Consider the following 25,693-nt stretch of genomic DNA (forward strand, 5'->3'; position numbering starts at 1 on the left):
ACACAGAGTTAATGGCAGCAAATGATGCATAAATGTGGCGTATCGGCAGAAAATAGCTGCAGTGAAAGTTGCCACCGATTCCCCACCACTCTGACCCGATTTAATTCAGTTTGGTCGTCTCGTTTGTTTCAGCGTTTCGAGTGTTTTTAGAGATATCCCCAAAACTCTTGTTTTTGCTGCTTCCTGCTGGCAGATTTGTCTGCAGGTAAAGCAACAGCAACATTCCCCGTTAGCTTTTAACGTCGGCAAAACACGAAAGCCTCCGTCTTTCAGTCATGCTTCAAGAAATCCCCCTAAAACTGCAGGAAAATAACCGTAGTTCACATCCAGCAGGTTAATGGTATTCAAGATGTTTTGGTTCAGTTTGAGAAGTTTTCCAGATTCTCAGAGGACTGCAAGACGTTTGACTGTAAATTAGCTGCATTTTATCAATTTATCCGACAGAGCATTTTTCTCTAAAGTAATTACGGCCAAACGGACTCAGATAAAAGCTCCTGTGATCCATCAGATTTAAAACTTCGCCTCCAGCTGAAGGTTCCTCGCCGAAGCGAGATGCTGCCTCCCAGAAACGGGGATTAGGCTGTCAGGAGGAACGGGAGCGTGCAGGAACAGGCTGCAGACTAACGATGGGAATCGTGCTCCCGCGTCGGTCAGGTGACCCAATCAGCTGATAACCGGGTCAACGTGACTGACCCTCAGACAGGAAACTCCTCTGTCTTCTCCCTCCGAGGGGGATTTCATCTCTCTCTGCTCCTGCTTTGGGCGCTCGCCTGGAGGAGCGTCTTTCACCTCTCGTCGGTTGTTTCCTCCCCCGCGTGTCTGTCAGTAAAACAATCGCCTCACAGAGCCTCACTTTTCCCCCGCAACCCAGACCTGCTGATGGATTCTCACGCAGGCTTCCTGGCAAACAGCTGCCGCTCATTCTTGAAGATAATCAGGTTGTCGTTTTAATGTCAGCGATTTTAAACTCAGACCTGAAGTCATGTTTGGGGTAATTAAGGTTTCCTTTTGGCTGTTTTTGGTTCTGTTTTCATGGGAAAAGGTGAATATTTGGTTAACGAGCTTCTTTTTGATCCGGTTTGTGCTTCTTGCTGCACCCACAGACCTTCTTTGCAGGAAACACGAAGGGAAAACTTCGACAAAAAAGTTCAAGGGGTGTGAATACTTTTGCCAGGGGCTGTATTTCCATTTTTTCTGCTTTTTTTTGTTTCATTTTCTCTAGTTTTCTATATTTTATCGTCAGTTTGTTTTTACTTTATTCATGTTTGTTGTTGGAGCTTTTTTTAGTTTCATTTTGTTTTTCTATAGTTTGTCAGTTTGTTATTACTTTATTCATGTTTTTTCTTGGTGCTTTTCTTTTTTTTTTTGGATGCTTGTAAAAACAGAACAGTATTTTTTGTTAAGTTTGGTTGTTTTTCTTTAATAACTCTCCTGAAGGAGGAGATCATTCTTTAAACCGATGGTTTCTCTCAGCGGTGAACTCACCAGGGTCTATTTTCAGCGGTGGATTAATCCATGTTTGAACTTGTCGGCCTGTCAGCTCGTTTAGTTTTTTTTTAATCTTCCAGAAGATAAAAAAAAAAAGTTGAACGTCAGCAGCTCTGAGCTGAAATGCAGATGCTGGCCTTCTGGTTCCTGGCTCCGAGGGTCAGAGATGACCCGGTAACGCGGCAACATGTGGCGGTGAGCGTGGAGGTGAACACCTGCTCAGCGCCGGGCCATCTGCAGACCTGGATAATCCCCGTTAGCAGATTAAACCTGCAGAGAGGAGCTCGGCCCACAGAGTCCGCTTCCTGCTGGGTTCGTCCTGTCGTCGGACCCGAGGAGACGGAGGAAGCTTTGGGATGTTTGGAGGTCTGTGGTTTGTCCTGTGGAGGAATGAGAAGAAGCTGCTTTGTAGGGAGTTGGATGTTTCATCAGGGGAGGCAGCCAAGAACATTTTAATCACGCCTGCAGAGAAAAACAAGCTGAGCCAATCATACATTTTTTTAATCGTCTCTGGAAATCTATGAGTTGGTTTTCACTTTCTTGGGACGGATCTTCTGGATTAATTCCGTGTCTGGATGAACGCTGAAGGATGAAATTTCTCTTTTTAACGTCATCCTCACTGGTAGCTGCTGTAATTTTACTTCATTAAATGTGGCGTGACCTTTTTTTTTTTTTTTTTTTTCTCTGGACCGTTTAAAGAGCAGAGGCAACATTTTTATTGTATTGTTGTAGTTTGAGCGGCTAAAGAGAATCTAAAGACCAAAGCAGTCGCCTTGTCCTAAAACAAACGTGGTTTGGGTGTTATGGGCTGTTATGATGAAAAGTTTGTTAAAATAAATAAATCTGTGCTGATATGCGACGTTTAATTGGCATCTAGCCAATCGGGACGCAATGATTTCCTACGTTGAATGTCTGGGGGGCGAGGGGGCGGCCCCCGGGGTTTCTTCACAATGCTGGAACGGGGGACCCGACGAAGAGCGGGACGAGCTTCTTCCACGCAAGATGGCCGCCCTCCAACCTAAGACGGAGGGCAGCCTGAGGCGGCGCCTGCTCAGCGCCAAGATCTACCAGCAGCAGAGCGCCATGCTGGGAATGAACGGTGCAAACAGGCCAGCGTCGCCCTCAGGAGACAGAAAGCCCCCACCGCCTCACCTGCAGTGTAACCCCTGGATCCTCCCGCCGCGACAACACGTTCACCCTTCTCTCCCCCCGGAGGCTTATGGGAAACTCTTCTTCTCCCCAGAAACCTGTGAGAAACCTCAGGTGCAAACCTCGGCCCTCCAGGTGCAGCGGCCCTCTTGCCCCATCCTCGCCCAACGTCGTCGAACTAGTTCCTGCCCCCCGTCTCCAGAGCCCCGCCCCGGCTACGCCTTACCTGTTCCCTCCTCTGTGGGCGTGGCCAACCCGCCAACGGAACCAGAGGTGCCCCCTCAGTACCGCTACCAGCCCACCAAGAGACGGAAGACCAGATTCTCTTGGTTCAGACGCTGCCAACGGAGGAACTTACAGCAGGAGGCCTTGGCCACCACCCCTCTCCTCCAAAAAGGTACTGCTTTGCGTTTAGAGAATGGTATTTTAAAGGCATACTATGCAACATTTTTCAGTTAATTAATGTGTTCCATACCGTTTTGGATGATTAAATGAGTCATTTCAGGTCGAACAAAGGTTTTCTCGGCCGCCCTGGGGGTTTGTGGGGGAAATATAGCACTTGCAATTGCAAGAGCTCTCGGCCCGCACCCACAGAAGTCTCTCTTTACGGCGAGAACTCCATGTGTTTTTGCCCTGCCATTCACTATATGCACGCGCGAAAGCAACAACAAAGAACCGCATGTTAACGTCAAATAAACATGCAAGCATATCGAGTTTTATTATTATTATTATTATTATTATTATTTAAAATAATAATAATAATAATAATAAAACTTGCGAGGCGGCCGTGGTCGCGGCTTGACGAGGCGGCGGCTGCGGCTTGGCGAGGCGGTGGCGGTAGCGTCTCGCCAACATAAAAAAAAAAAAATAATAATAATAATAAAACTGGCGAGGCGGCGGCGGCGACCGCCTCACCAAGATAGCGCCGCGGGAAGCTTGATGTTCATACCTTCACTGTGTTCGTCATTGTTTGTACTGCCGTTTTTTCCACTTTTCGTTGCGTTCGCCTGTCTGCTAAGCTCAAAACAACCGCGCCTGGCTTGATGGAGAAACCAGAACAGCTGAGCATCTTTATGACAGTGCACTTTACCTTCACCCTCTGGGGGGAGCCTCGCTGGAAAATCAACCCCGGTTGCATAGTATACCTTTAACCTTTTTGTTGTTATACAACGCGTACCGGGTTCTCCAGGATCCACTGCATTCACTGATGCTATCCTAAGGTCCAGCATTGCCTTTTCAGTCGATCTCGTTTCCAGTTTGTTCCAGAATGGTTTCAGTTCCTCTGATTTGGCTGATTTTGCTGGCATTGGTTATCAGAAACATGTCTGCATGGTCTGACCCTCCGCGTCGGTTCATCCTTCTCTTTATGCAGTGAGGAGTCACCCCGTTTGGTCCCAAACACCACAGCCTGACCAGCTAGCCTTCTCGCCTTGGTCATAGGCGTCCAAGGTGACCCTATCGGTATTGTTGCGGTGCCGGGGACCATTTTTAAAGTCATGTTCTGGGTGTCATCTCAGTCTCGACTGCATATTTACCTGGTATCCTCTCACGACAATGCGCCCCTTTTTTTTACGTAACTCCCAACTTTCAAAACTTCCGATTGCCTTCAAAAGTTTGCAGCATGACTAGATTATCAAGATTACAGTAATGGTCCTTAAAATGTCCCTTGTTGGTGTAGTGGGAAACGGGTCTTTGATACTGCAAAAACAGATCTAAAAATAAGTAAAATGTTCTTAAACTTAATGTATTTATCTTTGATTTGAGCAGTTAAATAAGATTATCTGCCAATAGAATGAGTATTTTGACCCCTAAAATAAGTAACTTAGACATCCTGCACTAGAAATAAGATGATGAAGATGAATTGTTGCTATTTTAAGTAGTAAATCTTATTCCATTGGCTTTACCTGCTAAAATCAAAGACAAATACACAAATTTTAAGAACATTTCACTTATTTCTAGTTCTGTTTTTGCAGTAGGGGACCTGGGTTTGAGCCCTTGTTGCGTCAGGACAGCATCTGGCACATCTGGTGAGCGTCGACAAGGAGGGATTGAAAGGACTCACCGTGGTCCTGAAAATGGTCCTGCGCTGTTTTGGTCTCAGCTTGGTCTTCCCTTCCTCAAAGTCTTGGTTTTGACTTGGTTTCTCTGTACTTTTACCCACAATTTTATACTTCTGTACGCGTTACCTTGGTATTAGTGCTGACTGCCTGATTCAGTTCTGGCTGAACTAATGCGGACCCCACATGCTCCTACGGTTGGACCCAAGCTGGCCTAGCTTAGCAGGTACTAGTTTCCAGGTGATTCCAGAAGACCTGGTTTGTAGTCCCTGATGTTATGCATACATTGAGTCATTTTAGTTCATTTATATTAAGTTCTGGTGGTGTTGTTATTTTTTATCTGTTAGTTTGAACTGGCAATGCTTAAGGGGACCTGAACGGTCTCTGTTTGCTCCGTTTGGCTTCTCCAGGTAAAGTGTCGCCTAATCAGGATCGTTTTGGCCCTGAATGTGACCAAAGGAAGAAAAACTGTGGCTTCAATAAGGAAAAACTAAGAAAGTGCATTTACTCTTTTCCCCCTGCAACCATGTAGAGAGAAGTCTGTTTCTATCTGTTAGGGGTACACGTCTATTCCTGCATTTAGGGCTTTCTGAAAAGAACTGGATGGTGTAAATTTTGGAACTACTAATGAGGTAATTGATGCTGCAAACCTCGGAAATCCAAACTAGGCGCCGGGAACGAGGTGAACTCGAGTAAACAGCATTAACATTGTCGGAGAAGATGAGAAAATGCAAACAAAAACAGCAACAGAAGTCCAGGAATACAATGTGTTGACGGCCAGGAAAGCGGTTTTGTTTGTAGTAGCTCTGATAAACGTCCTTTAAAGCTTTCCTCTCTGCATGGAAACACTTCCTTTAACTTGTTGGGTTCAGAGTTGCAGCCTCTACATGTCACATTTGATTTCAGACGCCCTCTTACTGCTGTGTCTTGTTAAATAAATAGTCTTATCTCATCTTATAGTTGTTGATGGGACGAGCTGCCATGTTGGGATCCAGGAATCGGCCTTAAAACATTTCTCCGACTTTCCGAAGAGAAAAGTCCGACTTTAGCCGCCGTTGATTCGTTTGATTAGAAGCTGGGATTTCCGACTTCTGACTCTAACAGGAACGCAGCATTAGATCGACGTGTCACTCTGGGGAAGCGCCCATATTTGTAAAACGCTGAGTCTTTTAGAAGCAAACATCTTCACAGACGCTCCGTTTTGGCAACATGTTGGAAAATAATTAACCCGATCGGAAAAAAAGTGGGTTTTCAAAGATTTAAAGTGAATTTGCATATTTTCTCCCTGTGAATTACAGACCATTTGAGCAACAGAGAGGGATTTCTGCTCTCTGATGGCGAAGAGTTGCACAATTAGTCATGTTTTATATTTCTGTGACGGCAGTGCTGATGTAAAAAAGGAGAAACGATGCATTCAGATGCTTCAGAAGTTTTCAAAGAGGCTGTTTTAAAACCACATTCTGCACACATTCATAGCCGAGAAGCAGGTTTCATTCCTCCAACAGGTCTGACCTGTAAAACCGTAGGAGAAACGCTGGTCATGTTTAGCCTCATCAGAGCAGATGGAGATTATTTAAACCAGGATAATCTGCGTTTCCTTCTCTTTGGCCCCAGGGGACCTTTTACTTTTTCTACCTCCTTTATTATTGATCACACGGTTGACAGTCCGCTCGAGTTGCATCATATCTGCTGTCTAGAGGGTCCTCTTGTGGAAGATGTTCACGCCAACCCGAACTAGAAGGATCTGAGTCTTAATGTTTGAGTCAGAATTAGGACGGCGTGCAGCTCCGTTAACGGCCTCTCGCTCGCAGCGTCCGATCAATAATTCATCACAGGTCCAGTCCGCTGTTCTTCTCAGATAACACGCAGGAAATAAACACAGCGGCTCTCCGTGTTTGCTGCTAATGACCTCCTGCGGGCGTAATCTTCTCCTGGGGTGTATTTGTGTGCCTGGATTAGCAGCAGCAGCTCCATACGCTGAACTGGAGGCTAATTCCTGTTCCAACAGGTGAGCGTATGGCTGCAGCAGCTGCCGCCTGTCAGCTTCGCCCGACACACTTTCAGCCATTTTGTTCGCCAAGTCCAGGTAAAAACCCGGGGAATAGTGATTGCACCCTAAACCCGGCGATGGGATTGGTGACTTTTGGTGGTTTTGTGAAATCATCTCCTGGGGGTTTTTTTGGCCCACTGGTCTTTGCAGAATCGTTTTGATTGGAGGATTTTGGTGCTTTCAATGTCTGCTAAGATCATGAAACAGCGTCTCAACTAGATGCGGGCCTGGACTTTGACTAGGACATCCCGAATCCTGTGATCTGTTGATGTTTTTTAAGTCGTTTTGAGTGTGCTTGAAGTCCTGAACTGGTGGCCTGACATTCTCCTTCAGGATTTTCTGCTAGGCGCCATTACTTTTACCCCTGCCCTGCATGCTTTAGATGTGCCTCTGATCCAAATGATCGCCGGACCTCCTCAGCAGCCACAGAGGCCGAATCGGGTGTGTGGCAGCATGGAGACACCTAAAACCTGCAGGACAGCAGTGCTGGTGGACCAGGGAACCACTGATCTGGGTCATGAGGCAAACCATCATGCTACCACCGCCATGTTTGATCTTGGATGTGTTTCTGAAAAGATTTAACGGGGCTCTAACCCTCTAAAATGTTCCACTTTTGACTCTTCACCCTACACGCTGCAAAAAGAGAACTTAAAGTAAAGTTTTCCTGAAATGAATGTATTTGTCCTAGATTGGAGCAGGTAAATAATTTTATCTGCCATTGGAATGAGTATTTTTTACCCCTAAAATAAGATAATTAGATAAACTGCTCTTGAAATAAGATGATGGAGACGAAGTTGTTCCCATTTTAAGTGCAGAAATCTCATTCCATATGCAGATAAGATTATTTACCCGCTCAAATCAAGGACAAATACTTATTTCGAACATTTTTACTTACATTTTGTTCCCTTTTCGCCGTGCAGAACGTTTCCCTAAAGGTCTGGGGAATCATCAGGAAGTTTATTTAGTTTTTTTTGGTAAATGTAAGATGGGTCTTTATGTTCATTTAGGCCAGCAGAGGTTCTAGTCTGGGATTTCTCCCGTTTTTGCCCCAGTCGTCTCTTTTTCCTGTTGCTGAACCGGGACCTCTGACCTTCACTGAGGCCTGCAGAGCTTTAGCTGTCGTTCTGGATTCTTCTGGGAAATCCTGGAGGAGTCGTTAATGAGCTCCTGGAGTAGTTCTGGTGGTCCAGCCTCTCCTGGGAAGGTTCTCCTCTGTTCCAGGTTCTCTCCACGCGTGGACAAAGGTTCTCACTCCGGTTCACCATGTATCAAAGCCGCAGAAACGCATCTGTAACCCTTTCCAGACTGATAGATGTCAACAAATATTCACTTCTCATCTGTTTTCCAGTTCCTTAGATTGAAACATGATGTGTTAATTCATGCAGTCAGACAGGTTCCATTTAAGTAAAACTATGATTCAACAAGATTTAACCTAAAAGCCCAAAAATGTGCTTAATTATAATTATTTCATGACTCAGCGGTTTTGACGGCTCTTTTCCCTTAAATACATGAAATCCTAATTCATTTTGCATTTACTCTGGTTATCTTTGTCTGCACGGCTCTGCGGACCTCACTCCATGTAAACCAGGGGTCTCCAACCCCAGTCCTTGAGAACATTGTCCAGAAACCTTTAGATGGAGAACTGAATTACCTCCTCGTCAAATTCTCTATATAATCCGGGTAAACTGTTGATAAAAAAGTAAATGTGTTAAATTGCTAAATATCCAGATGTAAAGAAGCCAGGGTTTTTGTATGTGTTGGCGTGACCCCCGCCCTTCCTGGCTTTTAGTGGGAGAACGACGACGGTCCCAATTTAAGCCCCTTGGTGCTAAATATAGCCGAGTGAGCTAATGTGTCCTACTTGGTGTCTAATTAATGGAACTAATTACAACAGCGGGACGTGGAGATGAACAGACAGCGACTCCGTCAGCCTTCAGCTCCGTATTTAGCCGCTCCTTCACGGCCCACATAGTCGACACATTTTCCAACTGGAACTGGCCCAGTTTGACTGGTAGGATGAAGGTGAACTCAATTATCCAGGTAAAGGCTGATCACGGCGACTCCACTGTTGAAGGACAGGTCCTGAACCATCAGGCAGGACTGACGGGTTCGGTCGGAACAATAACGGAGACGGCGGTGCCTTTAACGTCCACATGCCTTCTTAGGGTCCAGCTTCATCAGCTGTAATCTAAAAGGTCTCTCCAGGGATAAAATGTAACTACCTGTGACGCCTGGGGTCACCGTTTCAAGGATAAACTGGACCCTGTGTTGATTATTCATGCCGTCTTCTGGCTCTTAACGCACAACTTTGAGACAGATGGCGTGTGTAACTACAGAAAAGATCAGAATATGGTTGATCTCATAATCAAATAAATAACAGTAACTATAGAGAGACACAGTATAATCTCAAAAAGATGAAAATGGTTAAAAAAATGCTATTTAGTGCTCATGAGACACGCAGGAGGTTATAAACCTGCTAAGAAGCCCACAAGACAAAAAATGAATAAATAAAAACACAGAAACTCAAATCTAGGTCAACAAGGCACAAATAAATCTGGCTTAAATTATTCAAATTTGACCAGTTCCCAATAAATATTGTGAGACTGATTGAAAAGGGCATTAAAACAACAGGAGAAATGGGTAAAAGTCTGCAAAAAAATGTAAAATGTCTATAAAATCTCTGAGCAGATCTGCAAAGCGACCCATAAAAAGGCATAAAACGAGACATAATGAGGCATTTTCATTACTCAACCGATGCCAGCTGGGCTCATTATTTCCTGTATCTGGATTTTTTTCCATCCTCTTATTACGGTTTAATAAACCCTGAGGATGAGCCTGGTCCTTCGCTGATGAGCTGCCCCCACAAAGACAAAAACACAAGAACACAGAGAATAAAAGATAAAGCGTCTTACATCAGACCCACACACACACACACTTTCCCTTCATCTTCAAAGCAACACAATCCTGCAGCATTCGCAGGTAACCTTCGTCACCTGGTGACACTCATGAAGGGCGCGCACGTGCGCTGGCGTCCTGCCAGCGTGGCAGGTGTGTGCGTGTGAGGAAGTAAGACAGGGAGACTGGGGCGAATAGGAGAGAGAGGAGTGGGAGGAGAGCAGCGTCACAGCGAGCGGAGCTGCATTACTGCTGCTGCAGCCTCCGGATTGAGTGAGTGTGTGTGGTGGGTGGGAGGGGGGGCATCTGTGTGGCGTCGTTATGGTTCTGATCGGAGCGGCCATCAAATCCGTCCTCAGATACCTCACCAGGACCACAGGTGAGTGGCGCAGTATTGATGATGAGTGGATTGGAAACTGGGTCAGAGAGGATCAATACTGATCAGTTCAGGATGTAATCCTGCTCTGTGATTGGCTGCCGGGTTGCATGCATGGTGTCAAACATAGTGGAGGTCAGCAGTTTTACCTGTTTGAATTAATCTGTCCCGTGAAGTACGTGAGTGACGGTGCAGTGAGCTGATTGATGGGCCCCTCATGAAGGACCCGGTGTTTAGTGAAGCGTCGCTGCAGCTGCTCTAGGAGCCAGGAAACCTCGTCAGGGACTCTGGTGCTTCCCAGGGGACCAGGAGCCCACATAGACAGGGGCGTGCACAGACATTTACCAGGCCGGGGGCTCAAGCCCCCCAAAAGGGTAATTATTCATGAATTAAAAAGCAAAGTAGGATGTCTTGAACTTCTATATTTGTTATTAATGCAATCAACGCATGTCTAAGAAAATGAGAGATTGCAGTTATGAGATCAAATAAAGTAAAAAAAAAAAAAAACAAATTTAAGATCTGCTTCTAAATCTGAAAATCTGGGGGGGGGGGTTAAATTAATATATTTGCATAGAAAGTTGCACAGTTCATGCTCTTTTCTGCTATTCTCATTAACTTTTAAATGATTCTCAAAGATTTCACAACGTAGCCTAAATGTACATGTAATGTACACCCATTTGTCTGGAGACATGTCCAGGTGGAGTCCCATCTCTGAGCTTTGGGCGTTTGTCAAGCTTTAGGCTCAATCTGAGCACCGTTACAGATTCAGGACTTTAGCCAAAGCAGAAGTGTGTCGGCGGTCGCCATGATGAGTGCTGTCCAAATAGTGCAGTCAGTAAGGTAGGAGGTAGGAAAGGAAGCCTGGATGCTTCCCTCCTGTGGCTAGTTTAGCCTAGGAACCCAGTGGTGTCCCTTACTGGCACTAAGGAGCTATAAGGAATCCCACAATCCTTTGCCTGACATGACATATAAGCACAGCCCCCTACATGGAAATCAACGAAAACGTCTGGAGAGAAGAGCGAGCGCTTTGTAGTTCATGTTCAGAAGGCTGTAGGCCCGAATTTGACTCTCATCGTCCATGTTTCCGTCACGTAACGACGTTGGAGTTAAAGGCTGTCTGAAATCGGCACAGCTGTCCGAAGCTCCTTTCCTCCCCACGGTAGAGTTCTGACTGTAGAGGTTTAGGAACAGGAGCTAGGAGCTATGACTAGACGTAGCCTCTGAAGGTCCTTTGCACTCTATAGCTGTCCTGGCAGCACCTGCTCAGAAATCCTCTATGCCAAGCAGCAGAAAAACAAGGTCTGATGGACTTGTTAGCGTTGTGAATTGAAGACTCCCCTCATGTGAACCGGAGTGCGCTAACCACTCTGACCGCCGCACATTTCTCTCTACTTTAAAGGGAACGCCAGGCTACTATCGCCTGATGTTTTCAGGCAGTGTTGCTATGTTGAGTATTGTGGTTAGGCATAGCACAACTACTGTCATAACCGGCCTATCTGATGCTGCAGGTCAGAGGAGTTTAGCCCGGTGCTCAGTAGGAGTAGTAACAGTAGTAGTATAAGTAGTAACAGTAGTAGTATGAGTAGTAACAGTAGTAGCAGGAGTAGTAACAATAGTAGTATGAGTAGTAACCGTAATAGTAGTAGGAGTAGTAACAGTAGTAGTAGGAGTAGTAACAGTAATAGTAGTAGGAGTAGTAACAGTAGTAGGAGTAGTATGAGTAGTAACAGTAGTAGGAGGAGTAGTAGTAGGAGTAGTAACTGTAGTAGTAATAGTATGAGTAGTAACAGTAGTAGTAGTATGAGTAGTAACAGTAGTAGTAGTAGGAGTAGTAACAGTAGTAGGAGTAGTATGAGTAGTAACAGTAGTAGGAGGAGTAGTAGTAGGAGTAGTAACTGTAGTAGTAATAGTATGAGTAGTAACAGTAGTAGTAGTATGAGTAGTAACAGTAGTAGTAGTATGAGTAGTAACAGTAGTAGTAGTACCAGCAGGAGTAGGAGTACTAGTAGTTGTAGTACTAGTACCAGCAGCAGTAGTAGTACCAGTAGTTGTAGTACGAGCAGCAGCAGTAGTAGTAGTAGGAGCTTGTGTTTTCTACAGATCAGGTCATGGCAGAATCTCACAAGAACTCGTTAAATGCCCGTCAGATACCAAAATCCTTCTGTTGGTATGTTTTATTTGTTAATATTTTTAAATATTGATGAGAAAAGGGTTCTTTTCTAATCTAGGGCAAAGTGGTGCCACTAGGGGTCTATTGTTGCAATGCCTGCTCCTGAGATTACACATTGATCACAGAAACTTTTCAGGAAACGCATGAAAACCTTGAAAACTTTGCAAAGACCCAAGGCCACAGGAACCTGCTGATGGTTCTCAGATTCTCCTGCTTTTGTCTTTTAACCCATCATACCTCCATACAAAGGACACTTTTCATCCTGGACATTCTCTGTTTACACTGTTGCCTTCAGGCAGACGATACAGAGCAATCAGAACAAGAACCAACCGTTTTAGAGACAGTTTTTACCCGACAGCAATAACAAAACTAAATGCAACCAAAAATAACCATTAATTATCATGGATGATGTGTGTGAGAATGTGCTATTTTTAATTTTTTTGTTGTTTTTATCAGTTATTTGTTATTTATTTCTTATATTGTGTGTAAATTGAGAGACAGAGTTTTATTTATTATTTATTTATTATTGTTTTTTTGTTTTTTCTTAAACATATGCACGGATCGATGGCACTTTTTAAATTTCGTTGTTCTTGTGACAATGACAATAAAGTTTTCATTCATTCATTTATATTCCTGTATTTGGCTCTGGCGACAAATATTTACAGTTTTTGAGGATCTACAGCACTGGTTGCCCAATGTGGGACTGAGACTTTATTATTGGTCATTAATCACCTAGTGGAGGTTCTCCAGATGGTCTCAAAACACCAAATGGAAGTTTTATAATGGGGACCAGTCGTGTGGTTCTGCCATAACTGTTTTTGGTTTGTTGAATTAACAATATTTGTATATTTAAAACAGTAATAGTTATATTGCTGCTGTAACAGACATGCATCACATTGTTTAGTTCTTGAACAACCTTTTTACGTCTTTGCACCTGAACTCATTAAATGAGCTCCCAAAAAAAAAAAAACTTTGGGACTCCATGAACCTCGTCTATAATTGGTAAAATCACTTTATTGTCCCACAGTGAATTCTACAAATGTTTGGGCAATCCTCTTAAAGTTTCCCGGAAAAGGCTCCAGAACTTGTGGGGATCTCGGTAACTTCTGAAACATTCCTGGAAACGTTGAGTTTCTTTGTGGAGTTGTTTAGGGCGTTCTGACAAGTGTCTTTACTCGTCTATGGGTCATCTCATATGGGGTCATTACTGACAGTAGAGGCTGAAACAAGTGCTGACGAGGATCAGAACCTAAACTAGAATAAAATTGCATTAGATTCCTGCTTCGTGTTTTACATTCAATTTATTTTACACGTTTTTCTCTCATAAACTCATAAATTCTGCTGAGGTCACCTCAGACCTACGACATGTCTGCAAACTGTGCCAGATATGACAAGCTAACCAACATTGAACTCTCAAACGGAGCAGAACCTATAGGTGACGCAAGTTTTAGGGTGAAGCTTCGGTCTGCGTTGTCTCTACGGTGGTGATGGAGGATTTGGTTGTTCAGCAGCTCCTGGTAAAGGGACTTGTCCTCGGTTTCAAAAACACAAATCTGTCCATCCAGGCTTCCCTCGTTCTCCTTGTGACCCGCTGTTTTTGTTTTGGCAGACCCCAAAGTAGAACTAATCCAAGTTATTAATTGAGTTCTATTGTAACTGGATATAGAATGGATTAATTTGATTATTCTGCCTTAGTCTGGCTGGATTGGGTTTAATTATGCTGCCCATGAAACCAGAGCTATCAGGACCCAAAATGGTGGAGGGCCTGTCAAAGCAGCTGGTAATCCTGGGGAAAACGGAGCCGTTATTTACTTTTATGCATCAGTATTCTGGCTCTGACTTGCAGCGAACCGAAAGCTAAAGGCCACACGTTTCCACACATCTGTCCACTCAATCGTCCTGCGAGTCAAACTGCTTTTCCTTCAGATTAAAAGCCCCAGAACCCGAGGTCACCTTGAGGAGTGCTGAGAGCCGCAGCTTCCCCTCTCGCCGTGTGGGGGGGGAAATCTGCAGAAACGAGGCGAAACGCACGGAGTGGCCTTCATCCTGGCTAATTCCCTCTTCCTCTCCGTCTTTGTCTTTTGTCTCTGCAGCGGGGGACGGGGACGGTAAGTGGTCCGTTCACTACAGTACCCAGAAGCCTCGGCAGGGCCTGCGCTTCATCCCCGGGAAACGGCGGTCGGGCAGCGCCGATGACCTGCGAGGTGAGCTGGCTGACGGGCCGCAGGAACAGGTTTGGTTTGGCTGAGGTTTCACATTGTTCAACCTCTGCTGGCCTTCTGTGTGGACAAGACATCATGAAGGCATTTTTTTACCGATAATATATTAAGAACCAGATGCTCCATGTGAGGAGATGACGTCTTGCAGGTTGGACGAGGGACGGCTGCAGAGTTTTCTTCCATCCTGTAGGGAAACGATTCAAGAAAGAAAAAGAGTTAAAAAAAAAAAGTGCAGCTTTCATTTAAAAATGAAACAATCTGTGTCTTCGCCACAGGCAGCACAACACTGTTTAATCCCCGGAGTTTAAGAGCCTTTTATGTCTGAATGACTCACGTTATAGAGCAGAGGGATTTATAGATGGGTAGCAGCATGAAAAGGTGCTGCATAGGAGAGAAAGGAGGCTGAAAAGCTGTAAAAAATAAAGCGCCAGCAGCACAGCTGATCAGGACCTTTTTTAAAAGAGACTGAAAGAAATCCGTCTGCTTGGCTGGAAAGTGGTAAGAAAGGAAATCTGGAGCGGTGCAGGAAAAGAAACTTTTTATGACGGATCTCTGGGGGATGGGGGGGAAGCTATTGGTCAAGGTTTCATGAGGAAGTTTAAATGAACGGTTAATTGATCTGCAGACATAGGAGATTGGACTGCAGAGGGCTGCAGCATTGCAGTCCTGCAGCTGCTCCAGCGCTGCTCCCCCCCCCTGTCTGTGGACGACACTGATTTACTAACCCACTGATCGCCTCTTGATTCCCCCAGCTTCCTCTTGTGTCTCCACAGCGTGCAACGGCCTGACTCAGCATGACACCTTTAAGCCCCGCCCGCCGAGTCCCACCTTTGCTCAGTACTCCGGCTTCGACCAATCCGAGGGCAGCACCCGCAGAGGGTGGCGGGGCAGAGGCAGGAAGATGGTGAGCGGTGCTGGTGATGATGTGAGGTTGTGTTCCTGCTGGAGACTCATGAATATTGACGATGCTGAGCCGACTGCGGGGGGGAAAAAAAGACCCTAATGAGTCATGAAGTGGTGACTAGCCCTGCAGGGCTTATTTTATAGGAAACACAACCAGCAACACAATTAATTATTAATTATTCAAACACAGGCCCTCTTCTGCAGCTAATTGGGCTTTTAATTAGGGCTCTTCCAGGTCAATTAGTGGCTCCTATTGGCAGATATGTGATTTAAATTTTACATTAGACTTTTTTTCAACCTGGTTCTTTGACATATTTCATGTTAAAGGCTGCAAAGCTCTGATTTTAATCATTCCCTTTGGCTGCCCTCCTTTACCCCGCAGCTATGCAGATGTTTGGCCGCTACCGCCCCCTGCTGGTCAAACACTCACACTGTTCCTGCACCATTGTGCTGCATCCAGGAATCTCTAATTTTAATTTAATTTTTTTATCCTCTTTCTCACACTTTTGTCCGTCCTGCTCGCCTGTCCTCCTCTCAGAGGTCCAGAGTCCGGGACTTTCTCTCTCAGACTTGCTTTTCAGTTTGTTTCAAGTTTTCACTTTGGAGGAGAAAGGTAATTAGGAACCAAACCTCTTAGCTGAGATAGATAAAACTATACCAGTAGCTCCCCTGTAGTCCACGTTTGAGCAGCAAGCCCAAATAAAAGGAACAAACCAGTTTCTGGTAACGCCGAGCTCCAAAATAAACCCTTTATTTTGTTCGTTAGTCTTCAGCGTCTTCGGATGAAGATGAGAAGTTCTTCCTCGCCCACCCGCGCCCCATGACTCCGCTGGTCCTGAATCCCATCAGCCTCACGTCCGGCTGGGATGAGCTGGGATCGGCCGGCGAACAGAGCGCCGACGTGGAGACGGAGCCCGGCCAGCGGCTTCCTACGCCGGAGGAGAAGATGAGGCGGCAGGCGGAGGCAGTCGCAGCCGATATAGTTCCCATCAACGTCACAGGTACAGCTGCTCAGCTCAAAGGCACTCTATCTAAATGGTAGCCTCAGAGAGTAATACCATGAACCTGACTTAGATGGTCCAGATGCTACCTAGCAGCCGTGGGGCGAAAGGCAGGGTCTTCCCTCCCTTGGCCACAGGGAGACCCCACACTGCAAAAAGGGAACCAAAATAAGTAACATTTTCTTAATATTTGTGTATTTTTCCTTGTTTTAAGCAGGTAAATAAGACTATTTGCCAGTGGAATAAGATGTTTTGCTCTAAAAATAGGAACAATTAATCTCCGTAATCTTATTTCAGGTGCAAGGTATCCAATTGTCTTATTTTAGGGGTAAATTTACTCATTCCATCGGCAAATAGTCTTATTTAACTGCTCAAACCAAGGTAAAATACACTAATTTCAAGAAAATGTTACTTTTAGTTCTTTTTTGCAGTGCAGCTGGGATTCAAACCAAGAACCTTCTAACTGCAAGGCAACAGCAACGCCACATAGTCTCTGAACGTGACGGCTTGTTTTTATTTACTGAACCGAATCATTTGTTTCTTGAATGACTCAAAGTTTATGGAGCAGAGGGGTTGTCACTTAAATTAAGCAGAGATTATGTGACAATTCGCATTGAAAATGAAGGTTTCAGCGCTTTATTCTTTGCTTTCTTAACAAACTACCAAACCCGAACCAATAATTTTTGATACCTAAATAAAACACAAAACAAGTAGTCTATACCTTGAAGACAAAGAGTTGTCATTCCCTGTATCTAAAACAAAATCGCAAAACTTAAAGAAGTAGTTGGATTTATTCAGCGTAACAAATCATTTTGATTTGCAGAACGCAATAAAACAATCTAAACAGTAAAAAGGGAACTAAAAATAAGTAAACTTTTCTTGAAATGAATGTATTTGTCCTTGATTTGAGCAGGTAAATAAGATTATTTGCCAATGGAATAAGGATTTTCACCCCTAAAATGAGATAATTAGATAAACTGCAATGGCAATAGGATTAATTGTTCCTGTTTTAAGTGCGAAAATCTTATTCCATTGGCAGATTATTTAAACTCTCAGCTCAAATCAAGGACAAATACACTAATTTCAAGAAGAGTCTACTTACTTTCGGCTCTCTTTTTGCAGTGTGATCAAAGATGGAGGGAGAATTGACTTGAAGATGGACACATGGTGACCAGCTTCCTTGATTAAAACAATTAAGTATTTTTTTTAAATAAAGATCCAAAAAGCCTTTGGTTTCTAAAATAATCCTCAATCTGTTCACTTCTATTTAATCTAGGGGGACTGGTGTGACTGAACAGCCGTTTAAGTCTCAGTCACAGTTCAGTGTGCTGATGAAATGCTGACTATGCAGCTTTTTCTTGAGGTTTCTGGGTTTCTCTCAACTATGATCTCCAGTTTCTTATGTGGCAGACTGGCTCCTGATTTCCCTCCATGTTCTCAGGGGTCTGAGCTTCATCTCTTTTAATACACCAGCAACATCGTCTCTTTCACTGTGCCATGACCTTACACCAGAAACATGGCTTCCTCTCTCAAGCCTTCCTTAAACTGGTGGATTCTCTTATATTTTACACTGAAATTAGCACAATTTGACGTGGACTCGTACAGTTTTGTCTACAATTTAACAAAGTTTAAAAGTCTGTGTTTAATGTCTCATTTTGTGTTTATTTGCTTCAAGGCGAGAGTTTTGACCGACAGGCCAGTTTTCGGAGAACGCTCTCCAACGGGGACTCGCTGAGTCGAAGACCTCACAAGCTGAGCCGCCGTAAGACCGTTTCCGCCATATCAGACGACGTCATCCCCAAGCGTTCGGTTTCAGCCGGCCTTCCCGGTCAGTACGCCACAGTGGGTCGCCCTTCCTCCGCCTCCTGCTCCCCGTCGCCTCGGCACAAGAGCAGAGACGTGGATTGGGAGGAGAGCGAAGGAAGCAGGAAGGAGGGCCACGGTACCTCCAGGAGAATCAGAGCGCCAAGGGGAGAGGGCCTGTCCAGCCTCATGGCTTCTCTCACCTCCTCACCAAATGTCTCCTCCAGCATCCACAGCCTCCCCCGTATGCCCACCGCCTCCTCCCTGAGCTCTGACGTCGGCTGGAACAGCCCCGACTGCAGCACGCTCAGTGCCTCTTCGTCTTACAGCCAGGTCAGTTCAGGAAACGCGTAAATCACACCGAGTCAACTAAGGATCGAGCTTAAGATTGTGTGTTTCTTTTCCTCTTCAGGATCAGCAAGGTTTCCCAAGCGACTTTCAGCCGCTGTTGCCCTATGACCCCAATGCCAGAGTCATACCCCAGTCCCCTTCCTCCTCCTCGTCTTGTTTGCCTGCTTCCCCTGTCAACTCCTGCATCTCTGACGCGCCCAGTCAGCTGCAGTCAGAGTGGTCTTATCCCAGCGATGGGCCTTTAAACGAGGACTCTTCTCACTACCTCTCCTCCTTGTCCATAGCTGACGCTGTGTCCCAGTTTAGTTACCAGACTTTGGAGGAGCAAACTCAGCAAAATGCCCAGAACCTCTCTGATGGAGACTCCTGCAGTGGGGAGAGCTGGAACTACAGGCCTCTCTCTCCTTGCTCCAGCATCCACAGTGGAACCACCCAGGACCCAAGATGTGTCTCTGAAGAAGGCTGGAGCTGTGACCCTCTTCTTTCTTCAGGTCGCTCCACCCCTTTCTGCGCTGACAACACCTCTCTTTGCTCAGAGAAGATACCCTCATCGCCCCCGGCGAACCGGGAGAAAAGGAAGTCCGGCACTTCAGCCTTCTACTCCCGCACCGTCACGCGTAGCATCTCCCTACGCAAGTCCAAGCGTCCACCTCCGCCACCGCTACGCTGTGACTCTTTAAGGCGCCGGCCGAGTCGCAGCAAACCCCCTCGTTCCTCAACAACCCCACGTCCTGAGCGGAGCCCTCGTGTGGATCGCGGCGCCTCCCCCGCACCCATGTCATCTCCTCAGACCTTTCCTGACCCCTGGGTGCCCCGGAGCAACGCAAACAGACGTCAAGGTGATCTGAACTGTGGAACGGTCACAAGCTTTGAGCCTTTAGGTCCAGACTCCAAGAACGAAACTACTACTGACTCTGACCCTTCCGGCACCAACCAGATGAGCCCCAAGCACTGCTACATGGTTAACCCTGGATCCCTGGGCTCCAATGACAAACAACTTAAACTTGCTCTCAACCATCCACCAGACTCCCCAGCTGCAGGGCTTCAGTGCCTTGCCTCTCCATCCAGTGGTTACTCCAGCCAGTCTAACACCCCGAGTCCTGGTACCCCCATCTCTTCACCCCTCAATCCTTCCTCCCCTCTTACAGCAAGCCCTGGGGCATTTTCCCTTCCTCCGACTTCCCCTTTCTTTACCTCATGCTCTCCAACCTTTCCCCATTCCCCCTCAGCCTCTTCCCTGCCCAGGACCAGGTCTCGGGGCAAAGAGAGGACAAAGCCACCAGTGCCACAGAGGAAGTCATCACTTCTCTCGTCCTCATTCTCCTCCACCTCCTCTCTCTCCTCTTACACCTCGTCTGATTCCTTAGCAAGACCTCCGCTTCTACCCAGACCACCTCCTCCTCCTCCGCTTCCACAATCCACTACCCCCACCCACACATTCTCTGTCCCAGTGTCTCATCTTCCTCCACCACCACCACCTCCTCCACTTTCATGGTCCAGTGCTTCAGTTCCTGACTTCGGCCTTCATGCTCCTTGCCTTCCACCTCCTCCTCCTCCTCCTCTTCCACAACCCAGTCCTGCAGGCACTCAGTTCTGTCCACCTTCTCCTCCTCTACAGCAGGCTGCTCCTCCAATCCCTGGGTTCTCTCTCCCTGCCCCTTCAGCCATCACTTCCAACCCTTCACCTCTTCTGCAGTATTCCTCTTCTCCTCATCCCCTTACCACTACTTCCATGCCTGGGTTTTGCCTCCATGTTCCTCTACCACCTCCTCCTCCTCCTCCACTTCCAAGGGATCTCTCAGCTTCACCCCTACCCCCTCCTCCACCTCTCCCTGTTTCCACCCGACCTCCTCCTCCACTTCCCAGTGATCTCCCAACTTTATCTCTACCCCCTCCACCACCTCTCCCTGTCTCCACCCGACCTCCTCCTCCTCCCTACTCCTATGCTGTCAGGCAGACCTCATATTGTGCTCTGGCTTCCACAGTACTATCCAGCTTTGATCCTCCGCCAACCTTCCCACCACCTCTCCCATCACTCAAATTATCTGACATGCCTGACTTACCTCCTCCACCACCTCCACCTCCTCCACCTCCTCTCCCTGCTCTCCCAGAATCATCCTCTTCCATTCTCCCAATGACTCCAGGCATATCACTGAGGCCCTATTCTCTACTGATCACTGCCCAAGCATTGCAGCATGTCAAGCTTCGCTCAGTCAAGAACCAGGAAGTACTGCAAGACAAACAAGACCCCGCTGACATCCAAATGCACACCGAAGTTAGCGTGTCCATAACTAACAGCAACCAAAGGGAAGAGACTCCGCTGGACTGTGATGTATTGAATGAGGTGTTTCTTGACAGCCTGGCTAACATTGATACAAGGATGTCAGTACCAGGAGCAAAACATGCTGTCTGTAATGTTGCCAGCAATGAGGCAAGTCCATTAATAGCTAACAGCAGTACACAAGTCAGTACTGAAGTGAAACAGCCAGAACATCATTGCAAAGACCCAATAACAAGTGAGAGTGGCAATGTCATTACAGAATCAGGTGAACCTAAGCTTCAAAGACTGCAAAACAGCTTGGCTAACCAGAAAGACGATGGCATTAAACGTAACAAAGAAGTGACACAAAATACCCAATCCAATGGGCAGAGTAAAGATTTTGACATGCATCCTCCTCTGGCAAATGTCAACGTCTCCAGTCCTGAGAGCCCATGGGTAAAAATGTGTCCAGATGATGACAAGACATATCAAATTAACATTAGTAGCCCGGCTCTCCCATCAGAACAGCATTCTTTAGAAGACGACTTTGCCGAGCATATGGAGAGATTGAGAGAAAACGAGAACAAGATAAATGAATATGATAGAAATGAACAAAATAAATCTGATGTAATGAATCAGACTGATGTGATAAAGAATAAGAGAGATGTTCAGTTAAGTAGCCCAAGGAAGCTCTGCTCCCCAGAGAAACCTGTTCCACCTAAGAAGCCTGATCTTGGCATACTGGGTCTCACAAGCTCCCCAAAAACCAGAGGGGGACCAGGACGGCCAAAGAGCCCTAGGGAAATCACAGAGTCTCCACCTATACTTAACACTTCAGATTCCTTTAACTCACAGTTGTTTACATGTTCAACTAGCAACATGCCACCGCCAAAGCACTTGACAAACGGCTCTGACCAAACAGAAACACCCGGATGCTCCAACTCACCTGCCAGTTCCCTTCAACAGCTGAAGCCACAGTTTTTACACAAGAAGCCTGATCTTTTGTTGACCACTCCCAAAGTGGCAGAATCTGTTTTTGCATCTGAAAACACTGGATCTATAGCGACTGCAGCGACCAGCGATCGTTTTAAAACCCAGACCCCAATGGAAACCAGAAATACCTTAGAAGCTATGGGAAAGTTGAGGTCTGGTAATACTTTCAACAATGCCTGCAAGTCTCAACTGATCAGTATCTATGACACCAATTGCTCTTCGGGGTTAATGGGGATGGGTCCCTCAGGAATCCATGAAATAACTCCTACCTGGACAGAAGGAATCCAAACTGGGGTTCCTGGTCCCTGTTTTGGTCTGATCATTGGGAATAAGCAACAGGATGATGAGATAACCAATCATAGGAGGATTATGAAGTCTTCGCTTGCTGAAGAGGAAGAAACTGACGAGCAGGACAGAGAGGAAGACAAGGGGAGGAAGAAAACAGTCATGATGGTGATGACTTCTTCCAACAAAAAGGGGAAATTAAGGAGGAAGAGGAGGAAGAGGCGTCTGGGCAGACAGTTGTTGATGATGTCACCAAAAACAGAGCCCGCTCCCTCATCATCATCATCTTCATCATCCTCATCCTCTTCTTCATCATCTTCATCATCTTCATCATCAGAAGATGAAAAAGATGTGACAAAGGAAAACGGCATCAGGCGGATGAAAATCAAAGAGTCCAATCAAGAGACAAGCGACTCTGAAAGCTCCTACACTCTGATTGGTCAGAGCAGGTTTTCACTCAGCAGCTTGCTATCAACAGAGAGCCTGCGGGGGGAGCTGTCACTGCCAGACCTCCTGATAAAGGAACCAGATGAAGAGGAGGAGGAACCAGGAAAGGAAGGGCACCGGCAGACGGGTGATGAGGTCAAGGAGACGAGCGGATCTTCAGATGGTGAGTTGTGGACATTGTGGTCACGGTTAAGAACCCCAAGGAAGTTCCCCCGTCATACCTCAGTTTGTCGTGTAACAGTGAAGTGGCTATTTCTAGATGAAGGTAATGTACTTATAGGATTATGATGTTTTGAGTAGATGTAAGGTATGTTCTGATGGTTTAATGTGACAGCGGGTGTTCTAGATCTGTCACTAGACGGATATGGCAGGTTTTATATTCATGAAAAAAATAATACAAATACTGCATCATCTTTTTCTTTTGAAGAGAAGTGCTACTCCAGATCACACTCCGTGGTTTGTGGTTGGTTGATAAAATCATAGAATTTTACATTTAAACCCAATTCATGGCTTCTCTCAAGTAAGCCAGGACTTCACATCTGCCATTTTCTCTACCAAGTAAAGACTTATAACCACAGAATAAACCCCTCTTTTACTTTTAATAAACCGAGAACCTTTAAATTAGCTGAAAATGTGAAACTTTGTTTCCAAGTCCAACTTCGAAGACCAACCAAGCCCGACACTGGGCATTGTGCTTGGTTTAATTCTGCATCAAGACTGAAACTGAGCCAAAGAGACCCTAAAGCACTAGAGGAGCAACCATACAGTGAAAGTACATACTTAGAAGTGACTATAAAATCAGTCTACATCATGGGTCCCAAATTGGGGGTTGGGAGCCCCCACAGGGTCGCAAGGTGCCTCTTGGGGGGTTGCAAGATGATTTGATGCTGATGTGCTAAAGAGATTTAGTATTTCCTGCACTATATTTGAAAAGGTTCTTATTAAAATATGACTTTATTGTTGTAATTTTATAACTGCCCCCCCCTTTTTTTTTTAAAAAAAAAAGGGGGTTACCAGTCTTTGGCACAGTTATTTTGGGGGTCGTAAGCTGAACAGTTTGGAAAGCCCTGGTCTTCTGGCTCCCCTTAAATAATAGCCCTGCCCTTTAATAATAAGAATAGTCCAACTACTTTAGTCCTCATGTTTTCTAGGTCCATGAACCGGTTGGTAAACAGCCAGTGGTTACGGTCCATAATCGTGAATCTGCTTGTCCTACTTGATCTTGAACCCATGGCCTGGTCAGAATCTTATGCATAGGGAGTCTTAAGGATCCGTGTTGCACCTGGTAGAGAAAATGACATGCAGGTCACCTGGCGATCAAGTCGACCTGGTAACTGTGCAGGTGCCCTCGTTGTTGCTCAATAGAAGGTTAGAATAGCTGCTTTTGTAGTTTCTACGGTTCTTCTATAGCGGTAAACCCTTTGAGACTACCTCTTTATTAAGTCTATTTTAGACGTGATAAGAATAAGGCCTAAAGAAAAGGGAAATAATAACCAGGTAGGGGTGTTTTTTTTCCCCCAGACGATGTGTTTGTCAACGTTTCGGCGGATCAGATGTTGGTCTCTGGCCGGCCCCGAACCACAGAGGATCTGTTCACCATCATCCACAGGTAGACTTTAACCCACACTGTCTGTCTCCTAACAAGCACCAAGGCACATCTCCTCATATCTGCTTGGTCCCTTCCTCTGCCTCTGGAGCAGTGCAGTCTGGGAAGGCACAGCCTGAACACGTTGGTAACCAGGTCGCAGGTAAACCTCCTAACGGGGCAGTGAATGTCTAGATGGCGCCGTTCTGACTCCTGGTTCCTGTAGCCTAGCACGGTGACGTGAAGGTAGCCCTGCTTAAGCCCTTGTTGCCTAAACATGTCGCTTACATAATGTAAATATACCCTTCTTCCTTCGAGGTCCTTTTGCCTCCAGTCTTGTTCCCTTGCCTCCTTTCTCTGTCACCTGTGGCTTGAACTTGAGCCCTTATCCTCCAGCTGGGATCCTGCATTCAGACATTTCTCAGGCGTGTCCGTTTTAATCCGTCCGGCTGAGCGACCGTAAAGCCGGGCGAAACTCCCCAATTTGGCGTCGATTGGGTCCAGTTTGGGGCGGTGAGAGTATTCTGCCTGTGATCTGCTAAATGCAGTCTGGTTGAATTCACCCGACTTAAACTTGGTGGAAACAAAAACCCGAAACTAAATAATAAATGTCGGACACGCCTTCTCAAACGAACCAAACCCAAGTATCTAACTGCTCCTTTCTGTCTGACTTTCTTAGATCAAAGCGTAAAATGCTTGGACGAAGAGACTTGGGAGAAGAGACGCAGTGTGTCCCCTCCTCCTCCTCATCCTCCTCATCCACCTCTTCCCCCCCGGAGACGCCCACTGATGCCCCGTCCTGCCTGACCCGAGCAGCAGGCTGCAGGAATCCCCGGTCGGCCAGAAGCGAGAGCTTCAAGGCTCTCCTGCTGAGGAAGGGCAGCCGAGTCACGTCATCCTCCAGAATCTCGGCGGTGGAGCGTCTTTGTGTCGGTCAGCTTCCGCCTCCTGGCGCTGACCGCCAGAAGACGCCTCCTGACCAGCTCACAGCTGGAAGCTCCTCCCCTGCAGCGGGCGAGCCCAGCCCCCTGCTGACCATGAACCTCCCTCCTCTGTCTCCCTGCACGCTCTCCGTGACCTTCGGTTGGAGGCGCCGGGATCCGAAGTACAGCCAGCTCCTTCTCACGCCCTCCTCTTCCTCGCCCTTCCTGCTCCTCTCCTCCTCCCACCTGCGGCACCGGTCCCTCGCTCCTCCCTGCTCCAGCAGCCGGCGGTTGGCCGCCCGCTGCCGCCTCTTTGCCGCCCCCATGACGGCCATCTTGGAGGCGGAGGACGAGGAGGAAGCTGGGGAGGTTTTCCTTGAGTCCAATCTGGTGCCGGCCTTCTTAACGGAGACGTTTCCAGAAAAAACTGTCTGAAATGTGCCGATCTGCCACAGAAATCTGGACCCGACTTAATATCTCCAGAACCCAAGCTCATTGTGCGCTTTTATTTTGTTACCCTCGTTTAGGTTGTTGACTGTTTTTGCACTTTACTGTTAATGTTTTTGTAACCAAACTCTGGAGGATATTGTAACTTTAACTGAAAACTGACTGGTGTCCATCTCATAAAGTATTTGTTTTCCTTGAAATTATGTAATTATTATCAAAGTAGGACTAATAACCGAGTTATAAACGAAAGCTTTCCATTAAAGTCGTGTCTAGCTGCATATAACGAGTGTT

At 46.2% G+C, this 25,693-nt stretch overlaps 2 protein-coding genes across 5 annotated transcripts; both read left to right on the forward strand.

Annotated features, from left to right (window-relative positions):
• Window positions 1–2,147: 2,147 nt before the first annotated feature.
• Window positions 2,148–20,463, forward strand: LOC118556149 (proline-rich protein 36-like). The gene is made up of 8 exons (XM_036128483.1): window positions 2,148–3,034; window positions 14,279–14,389; window positions 15,178–15,308; window positions 15,846–15,920; window positions 16,074–16,308; window positions 17,984–18,444; window positions 18,524–20,296; window positions 20,416–20,463. The coding sequence occupies exons 1-8, from the start codon at window positions 2,380–2,382 to the stop codon at window positions 20,461–20,463; spliced, it is 3,489 nt and encodes a 1,162-aa protein (XP_035984376.1). The 5' UTR covers window positions 2,148–2,379.
• Window positions 20,274–25,693, forward strand: LOC118557767 (Nance-Horan syndrome protein-like). 4 transcript variants are annotated; one of them, XM_036128067.1, is made up of 4 exons: window positions 20,274–22,610; window positions 23,969–24,056; window positions 24,148–24,195; window positions 24,712–25,693. In XM_036128067.1, exons 1-3 carry the CDS (start codon window positions 20,513–20,515, stop codon window positions 24,170–24,172), a joined length of 2,211 nt encoding a protein of 736 aa, XP_035983960.1. In that variant the 5' UTR covers window positions 20,274–20,512; the 3' UTR covers window positions 24,173–24,195; window positions 24,712–25,693. The 4 variants fall into 4 exon arrangements, with proteins under 4 accessions (XP_035983960.1, XP_035983959.1, XP_035983962.1 ...); XM_036128069.1 differs by having other exon boundaries at window positions 22,101–22,610; XM_036128066.1 differs by lacking the exon at window positions 24,148–24,195 and having other exon boundaries at window positions 20,275–22,610.

Source organism: Fundulus heteroclitus, chromosome 24, assembly GCF_011125445.2.
Source record: "Fundulus heteroclitus isolate FHET01 chromosome 24, MU-UCD_Fhet_4.1, whole genome shotgun sequence".
NCBI classification, from domain to species: Eukaryota; Metazoa; Chordata; class Actinopteri; order Cyprinodontiformes; family Fundulidae; genus Fundulus; species Fundulus heteroclitus.

Bases quoted from the DNA above. Each gene is read 5' to 3' on its own strand.
- LOC118556149 (XM_036128483.1), top strand. From the start codon at position 2,380: ATGATTTCCTACGTTGAATGTCTGGGGGGCGAGGGGGCGGCCCCCGGG. The intron at 15,921-16,073 runs GTAATTAGGAAC...TTTGTTCGTTAG, and splicing joins TTTCACTTTGGAGGAGAAAG to TCTTCAGCGTCTTCGGATGA. The intron at 20,297-20,415 runs GTTTCCACCCGA...CTATGCTGTCAG, and splicing joins CCCCTCCTCCACCTCTCCCT to GCAGACCTCATATTGTGCTC.
- LOC118557767 (XM_036128066.1), top strand. From the start codon at position 20,513: ATGCCTGACTTACCTCCTCCACCACCTCCACCTCCTCCACCTCCTCTC. The intron at 22,611-23,968 runs GTGAGTTGTGGA...TTTTTCCCCCAG, and splicing joins GACGAGCGGATCTTCAGATG to ACGATGTGTTTGTCAACGTT. The intron at 24,057-24,711 runs GTAGACTTTAAC...TGACTTTCTTAG, and splicing joins CTGTTCACCATCATCCACAG to ATCAAAGCGTAAAATGCTTG.